Source organism: Candoia aspera, chromosome 4, assembly GCF_035149785.1.
Source record: "Candoia aspera isolate rCanAsp1 chromosome 4, rCanAsp1.hap2, whole genome shotgun sequence".
NCBI classification, from domain to species: domain Eukaryota; kingdom Metazoa; phylum Chordata; class Lepidosauria; order Squamata; family Boidae; genus Candoia; species Candoia aspera.
This window is the reverse complement of record NC_086156.1, coordinates 102,955,266-102,963,412: the sequence shown is the minus strand read 5'-3', so window position 1 is coordinate 102,963,412 and position 8,147 is coordinate 102,955,266. Positions and strand designations below refer to the sequence as shown.

Below are 8,147 nucleotides of genomic sequence, written 5' to 3'. Positions count from 1 at the left end.
TTTTGTCAGGGTAACTTTACTCCCTGCTGTTGCCTTTACATACAAGTCTCTTAAAGTGTCCCAAAGTTGCTTTGCAGACTGCATGCCTTGCACATGGACTAGCTGATTGTCCTCAACTCCCAAGATAATGGTGGCTCTAGCCCACTCATCCTGTCTCAGCCATTCAGCACTGGGATTTTGGGGGGTTTGCTCACCAATTGGCAGCCAAAGATTCTCTCTGCGAAGATACATCTCCATCTTCAGGGCCCAATTCAAATAGTTGGTCTCTGATAGGCACTCTAGAGGCATCGCTGAGGGCTGGGAGGTAGCCATGGCTTCTTCCTTCTTTTGCAAGTCACCTCAGCTGGCTTCTTTGTCCTGTAGACCGGCAGTTGCTGGAAAATCTCCAGGTGGCTCCAAAGAAAATCTTCACAGGTCTTTGCTACCTGCCTTTAAATTGTGCATGAGGTGTGGAGCTGATCTCTCTTTTCTCTCTGGGTTTTACTGGGCTTACTTGGCTGTTCACTGGGCCCATAACCTGTTGGCAGATTGCTGGGAAAGCCTTTGGCCCAGGAGAGATCAGAAAAGTCACACACACCAGGCATTTCTATAAAAACAATTTATTTACAGAAAGCAAAATGAAAGCAAAACATATTTAAAAGTCTTGGGCTCTCAGTGAGAGCAGCTTGACTTTCTATGTGCCTGCACAGAGAGGAAACAGGAACTAACAAGAAGTCCGGGCAAGTTCCTCCCCCCAGGCGATGCAACCATCAACACGTGAAAAGGAGACAATTAAATTCAACCTCTTCACCCAGCCAAAATGATTAGTTACTATAGCAACCTTAATCTGTAGTAGGAAACATTAACAGTTCTAGCAGGCCACTAAATTGGCTTCAGGTGCCACATCCTTTCAGCACATCACCAGCCACCAAGAAAAACATTCACCCACCAGGGCATAGCCGCAGGAATGGGATGGCTCTGACCTCCATATTCTGCTTGGTCTTCTGGCAAGCTGCTTTGTGTGCTCTTCCTCCCATGTCCCATTTGAGCATCTCTCAAGTTAAAATTGTGAGAAATAAGAAGCCTGTGGGAAGACCCCAAAGTAGGAATAACTCCTCAGAAGAGGAAAAGAGAGTCTGCCATGATTGTGCAACTGGCTGGGTTCTGCAGGGTGCAGGAACTAAACCAACTGCTAGACAACCACTGCTCTTACTAGAGGAGTGGGGGACAAATGATTGAAATGGACAAATAAGCAACAACCACCACAAAACCAGTCCAACATCCCTCATGTCAGACTCTCCAATCAAATGTTCACAGAACATCCGTATCGGACTCGCATCCATCTTTCTAGTACCCAGGGCAGCAGACTGCGAGTCGCCAGCAGGGAGGGGGAGCCGGACCAGAGTGTGAATTATTTTGTTTAGGCTAGGTGCTTATTGCCTGAGGCCATCTGGCCGAATACCATCCAAGCCATCTCCTGGCATGAGGAGGGGCACATGCCTTAGCAGGTGGTGATGGGGAGTTAGAGGCTTTTTGATTTTAAATTGTAGAATGCGCGGGAAAAAGGCATTCACAACTTTGCTTTGTATCAGATGCTTTGCATCATTAAACGGTCGAAAGAGCCCAAGTCTCTGGACCGTCATTGAGTGAATGCTTGAGTGTTCTGATCGTTACACCTCATTTCCTGGATACATACTGCAAAGAGGAAAATAGAGGCTGCTGCATCAGAACGCAGAGTTCCCCACTGCTGTCATTTCAGAATGCTGTTAGTACAGAATTGCACAAATATATTTCCTTCCCCAAATAAAACAATAGAGGTTGATAGTATCAAAATGCAGCGGCCCGCACAGTTTTGCACAAGTCTAGATTTGTGCATGTGTCAGCTCTTTTGCAGGAGCTGCATTGCTTGCCGATTTGCTTCTGGGTCCAGTTCAAGGTGCTGGTAATCACCTCTAAAGCCCTACATGGCTTGGGGCCTGGTTATCTGAAGGACCGCCTTTTCCCAGTCACATTTACCCGGCCCACCAGAGCGGGGAGGCAGGATATGTTACGGGTCCCTTCTATGAGGGAAGTTCAACTAGTCAGACCACGAAAAAGGGCCTTCTCTCTGCTGGCTCCCTCCCTGTGGAACATCATTCCCCCGGAGATTAGACTGGCCCCCACACTGATGCTTTTCTGAAAGGCCCGAAAGACGTGGTTCTGTCAGTGGGCCTGGGGACCCCAGGTTGAGACAGAGCTGCTCAAGTGTTTGATCTGATTGCGTTGTAGCTGCCTTGGGGGGTGGGGGATTGACAGGTTTTTATATTGTGGATTTTAATTTGTAAGCCGCCTGGAGTCACTGTGTGTGAGTTGAGTGGCCATATACATTTGTTAAACAAACAAATAAAAAAATAAATTCCCCTGGATCCCAAACCTGGCATTAGAGGCTCTAATGCCTAGTCACACCTTTCTTGCTACCCACCATATTTCCTGTACCACTTGATTTTTAATTCCTTCAATTAAAGGAATTAATGCACATATTGCAAAGTACCAGCCTTCAGCATAATCTTACTTTCAATAACACCTCTGAACCCCACATACAGGTAGATCCCTGAAGCGTCATTAGAAAATAAGGGTGGCTGGCTGCAATCCAGAGTTTTGGCTGAAAAAACTGGTGAGGGAGACCAACAGCCAATTTGTCTTCTTGTAAATGGATGTGATTAATGGTGCCGCTCACTACCACGGCAGATGTGTAATAGCACTATAACTTTCTCATAAAATTCCAAATGGCCCACCAACTCAGAAGGATGGGGACTCTGCTTTATATTCTTCAACTTTAGTAACTAAATTTTTAAAACGAATGTAATGTGTGAACATAACATACTTACGTTAGGAAACTCTGTACAAGATGGGTCCATTTAAAAGAGAACCAAGCACAATACACACACACAAACATACATAAACACACACACACTCTCTCATAAAACTTTCACATATTGTCATGTTAACTGTTTCAACGTTCTGTTAACATCGTAACGATTTACATGTCACACCTCTGATCCGTGTATGGCAGGCTTGCAGGCTTGCTGGTAATTTTCCGTTTCTCTTTGTTCTTATCTCTCTGCTTAGGAATGTATGTTTGGGCTTTTGACTCTGTTCAAGGTTACTTTCTCAGGCCGATGTGGGTAACGGTTGCTAGCACCTGGGAGGGGGTGGTTGCTAAGAGGGGGTAAGGGCGGGACTGGTTTTGAAGCGAGGGGTTTTAGGTTGTATTTGGCGTGCTTTTGCTCATTCTCAGCTTTCTCTGTATCTGCATACTATTCTTCAAATAAATCAGTTATCTTTAAGCTCTTGCTTGTGAGACTGAGTATCTTGGAATAGGCAACCATTACACATATATTATAACAATGTTTGTAAATCAGCCCTAAGTCACTTCTGGGTTGCTATCCTGAATGATAATTCATTTCAGTTCCCCAAATTGATTTTCAGAAGAGTTGTAAGACTGATGAACAATGTGTTTGGGGGACCATGACCTTTTTTGAATGCCCCAATTATTACCCACCCACAGCAATTTTAGGAGTCAGGAGGAAATTCCCCTTATATGAACCCTCTAAAGGGGTCTATATGCAAATGCTGGCATATAGTAAGACAGTCAAGCCCTCGTCCCTATTCCTATCGTCTTCCCACTGTTTCTTGGCAATGGATGACCCTTCCTAGCCTTTCCTCATCAACCCTTGCAACTTCTCACTTACCTCTATCAAAGACCCATCATTGGGAATGAGGTAGAGATGGAGAGTTGTGGTCTTCTTGCGTATCTTGTAAAGCTGCACCACAGAATGGATGGCGAAAAACTTATCGTAGATAGAATTAATCAGCACAGTCACCGAAGAGAAAGTAGGATTCTTCCACACCACATGAAATGGGCTGATTTGAGATGGCTTCTCCAGTGTTATCACTCCATTAACAATATGGGCTATTTCCATCTGTAAGGCATCAATATTGCCACCTAAAATTATATACAATAATCACTCACTACTACTTATAAAAACAAGTCATTATCAGAGGTATATGCCCACAAAGAAACACTAGATTGGGTCTCTTCTGATATCTAGGAAAGAAACGGTGAAGAAGGGAGATTCAGATGAACTAGGTTCAGACTGTTTTCTTCTACAGTACAAGCAAGGTCATGCTGTGACAGGTTAAATGAGAACTGGAGCGAACCAAAGATGCAAATTCCTCACTTTCTTTCTTAATTAACTAGATCAGTCCTTACACTGTTTTCTGATTTCCCAGCTTAGTTTATTATTTTTAGCCCCAGAATACAGATTCAATAATGGCTTGCATTCTCTATTTCTCCACCTGGTGCCTTCCAGGCAGCCTGGAATCTTGGAGGTTGTCATTCCAGCACACCTGCAGAGTGTTAAGTTAGGGAACTGTTCTGTAATGATGCATAAAAGGGTATTTGGCGATAGCAAGTCAGCGAGCAAAGGAAATCCCAGCACAGGTGGATCTGCCTCAGAACCCCAGAGAAGAATGGGATGCTGATAGCTTTCTGGCTGCCTCTGGCTACTCTGTTCAGATCCCACAGGAGGATAAATCAGGTGCAAGGGAATGAAGAGCAGAGGAAATGGTGGTTCAAGCTGCTATTACGCTCAGCCCTTGTCATTATCCCTCCTGAATTGCTCAGGATGGTTTCTAAGCCCCATTGAGGTAGTTTACGAAGTAAGACATTCAGGCATAGCCAAGTTTCATTCTCCTTCAAATCATTCTCTAGACATAAGGGATGGATGAAGAAGCGACTGAAGAAAGTAGCAAAGAAAGAAAGAAAGGATAAAGGAAGTGAATGGCTAGGATTTTTTAGAAGAAAAGGCTACAAAGAAGCACTACTGGAATGAAACCAAGGCTGGATAGAAAACCATCAGAGAAGAGAAATGCAAATGACCATGAACTACAGAGCCAAGGGACAAATCCATTTAGAAAGGAAGTATTGAAGGAGGGTGTCAACTTCTCCACGGGTTCAAAGTGGCCTTACCTTGGAGGCATATAAAATGAGGGAGGTGAACAGCTGCAACTTCTGCTGGATCAGCATGGATGTCAAACACTGGACCGGCCACTACCCAGTCCGGCTTCACAGATTCAGAGAGGTATTGGCTCCAGGAGCTGTATGTGTATTCAATGGTCACCGCTGCTCTCACCTCAAATTTGAGATCAGTGACAGAGCACAGAAAGGTGCCTGCCTCAGGGATGTGGATTCTTTATGTTACAAAAAGAAAGGAGGGAAAACGCAGTCAGTTTCTAGGTTAAATATGTATTCACAGTCAGAATTGATAGTGTGTGTGTTTGTGCATGTTTAAAGATGCTTCCTCAAAACTGCAGCGATGTGCAGGCGGACAAAGTCTGGAGCTCAACATCCAGGCAGTGGAAGACTGCAGAGTTCCTTTAATGCATTGACAGGAAACTCAAAATCTAAGAGAAATTAATAGAGAATTTCAGGCAGAAACTTTCAGTAGCCCCCAAATGTGCACTTGGAGCCCTATTTCCTGCTATTTTCCTGCGCCTTGTGGCAGTGATGGAAAAACTATAACCAAAGTATGTTTCTGGTGGGGTCTTAGCAAAAAGATGATTGACCTTTTAGGCTGGAAGTAAGGGGAGCCTATTGTGCAGGATCTGCGTACATCCCGTTTAGAGCTACTAAAGCGGGGGTCCTTTTTCATTAATCTACCTGCATTTTAAAAAATAATGGGAAAAGTAAGGAAGCGAAATAAACATTACTTGCATACGCTAGAGATTTCATACAGATTCCATTATGGTTTCCAGTTTCCTAGATCAGAACATGAAGATTTTGCCAAACCCCTGCTTCCTGTGCTATAATATTTTATTCCAGAGGAACCCAAAACCTGCAGAGCAACGCTTTATAAGAAAAGGGAGGTTTAAATCCATACGGTCGAAGAAAATGGTGTGTTCTGACTTATGTGCGTAGAACACTGCTACTAAGGCAAAGGTATACAAGTCTTTTGGGGGCTGAAAAACACTTGAGGGGCATATCAGAAGCTCTAGTCTAAGAGATGGGTAGGACTGAGAGAAGTGGCAGAGCCAGGGCAAAGGCTAAATCTAGTTTATTTTTTAAACAAAAATGATTGAATAGAAGAACTATGATAACTGTTCATTTCTTAATTCCCCTCTTATGTCACAGTAAATGTCACAGTCCATCAGCAACTGTTGTGAGGGCTGCACCCAAGGCTGGGATGGGGGCAGAGGGCACCACACATGATTTGAGGGCTATTGTTTATATTCCTCAGTGATAAGGCAGACAGGATGTAACTCATAGGTTTTTATTGGATATAACTAATTATGACATGATCATAATTATAATCATATGTAATTGTTACAGGCTAATGTTCCACTGCATTCCTTAGTTCATTCATTAAAACTAAACTAAGAGAATTTGGGATAAATAAAAGAAAATGCTTTAAACAACACGTTGTTAAATTGTCAAATTTGCTGCCATCAAATGGGCTGATATCTGCCAGTTGGGAATGGACAAATTCATGGAGAATCAGGCTATCAGTAGCTAATGGTGTTAATGGCTGTCGCTACCTTCAGAATCACAGACAGCATGACTTGAATTCCAGCTGCTATGAAGCAACAACCTCTCGCTATTTGTGAAAAAAAGTATCTGGTTAGCCACTGCGTGAGACCTAATGCTGGGCTAAGAAGGACATTGGCTTAATTCAGCAGGACTCTTATATTCTTATGCTTAATTTCATTGCAAAACAAACATACTGTTAATCATTCTTAAGCAATATGCTACATACAGGGATTTTAAAAATCACATCATAAAAGATGGCTGCTGAAACAGAGCTAAATTTTCAAGCTGACAAATATTGCTCGTATAGCAAGAACAGTAATATGGATATCTAAAACACAAAGTAATTGGAAGAAGGTGGGATGGGAATTTGGGCTCGCTGTAATAAAATTCAGAGGTCAAGAAAGATGGAAAGCTGATCCGTAATGATTATTCCAAATCCTTACCTGTATGTCTTCAGAGTCCTCTTAGCATCTTGCACAAGAGTTGGTTGTATTTCGGAGCAATCCTGGAAAACAGTATTGTATTAAAAATGGGTCCATCACAGCATGGTAAAGCAGTGAGGAGTGTAAAACTGTGTGGTAAAATAAGAAAGGTCTGTGGAAGGAAGAGTGAGAATGAAGAACTGACATATCATTTGGATGTTCTGGACCATAGCTCTAAAAGCTGAGGACTCTCACTCTAAAATACTGGTTCCTAATTTGTTGGCTTTTCAAAGAAAATAAAGAAAGGAAGGAAGAAAGGAAGAAAGGGATCTGGATACAGTTGCTTCCCAGTTTGTAATTTCTTCCCAGGATAGGAGTGGATGCTTCTTCTCCGAGATGTACACATAAATCACCCCAGTATTTTGAAATGAAAACCTGTTTCCCCAGCCCATCGTTAGGGCTGCATCGCTAGGTTAGCCTCCTTCCTGAGATGAAACCCTGTGTGGCATGGAACATATTTAGACTCTTTCTCTTGAGGTTCACATTCAGCAAAGCTCTTCCATTTGACTTTTTGAGAGATTTCACAGATGGGTTAGAAGAGCTACGCAGCATTCTTAACCAGGGTGGCCATCGTGGGATCAGTAATTCTTTGGCCACCACCACTTCAGGATAATACTGCATCCCCATGCTGGCTGGGGAATTTTGGGAGTTGAAGTCCACACATCTTAAAGTTGCCAAGGTTGGGAAACACCGCTGTACAGTATATAACCAAGCATTTATCAACTCTTTTGCTTTCTTGGTTCAGGCTCTGCTCCCTGTATGAGGAGGGGAAGGTTCTCACCTTTACTTTGACGCACAAGCATTTCCCCTTTGCAAAAGGGTCGGGAATCAGGTCCTGTTTGCTGCTGCTCTTTCTTTCTGCACAAAGAGAAGTAAGGCAGAATTATCTTTTCCTTCTTGACAAACAAATCATTTCCTGTCCCGGAGAAAGCGAGCAGTTCCCATTTAGACCCCATCTCCTGCCTTACAGCTACTTTTTCACAGCCCAGGGGTAAAGATCTAAAAGCGTACAGTGTGAGTACAAACCAGGGGAAGGACGCTGAAAGAATAAAGCACATGGGAATGAGGGACAAATCCAGTAGGGCAGCTGGCAGAGTTCAGTATGGATACAAGTAAAT

At 43.3% G+C, this 8,147-nt stretch overlaps 1 protein-coding gene across 1 annotated transcript; it reads right to left on the bottom strand.

Annotated features, from left to right (window-relative positions):
- Positions 1-3,609: 3,609 nt before the first annotated feature.
- On the bottom strand, positions 3,610-7,912 carry LOC134495773 (NACHT, LRR and PYD domains-containing protein 1-like; the record flags this gene model as incomplete). Its single annotated transcript, XM_063301424.1, has 4 exons — positions 3,610-3,964; positions 4,991-5,211; positions 6,991-7,052; positions 7,811-7,912. Coding segments are annotated over 4 exons (678 nt in total), but the record flags the coding sequence as incomplete, so codon positions are not given.
- Positions 7,913-8,147: the final 235 nt, after the last annotated feature.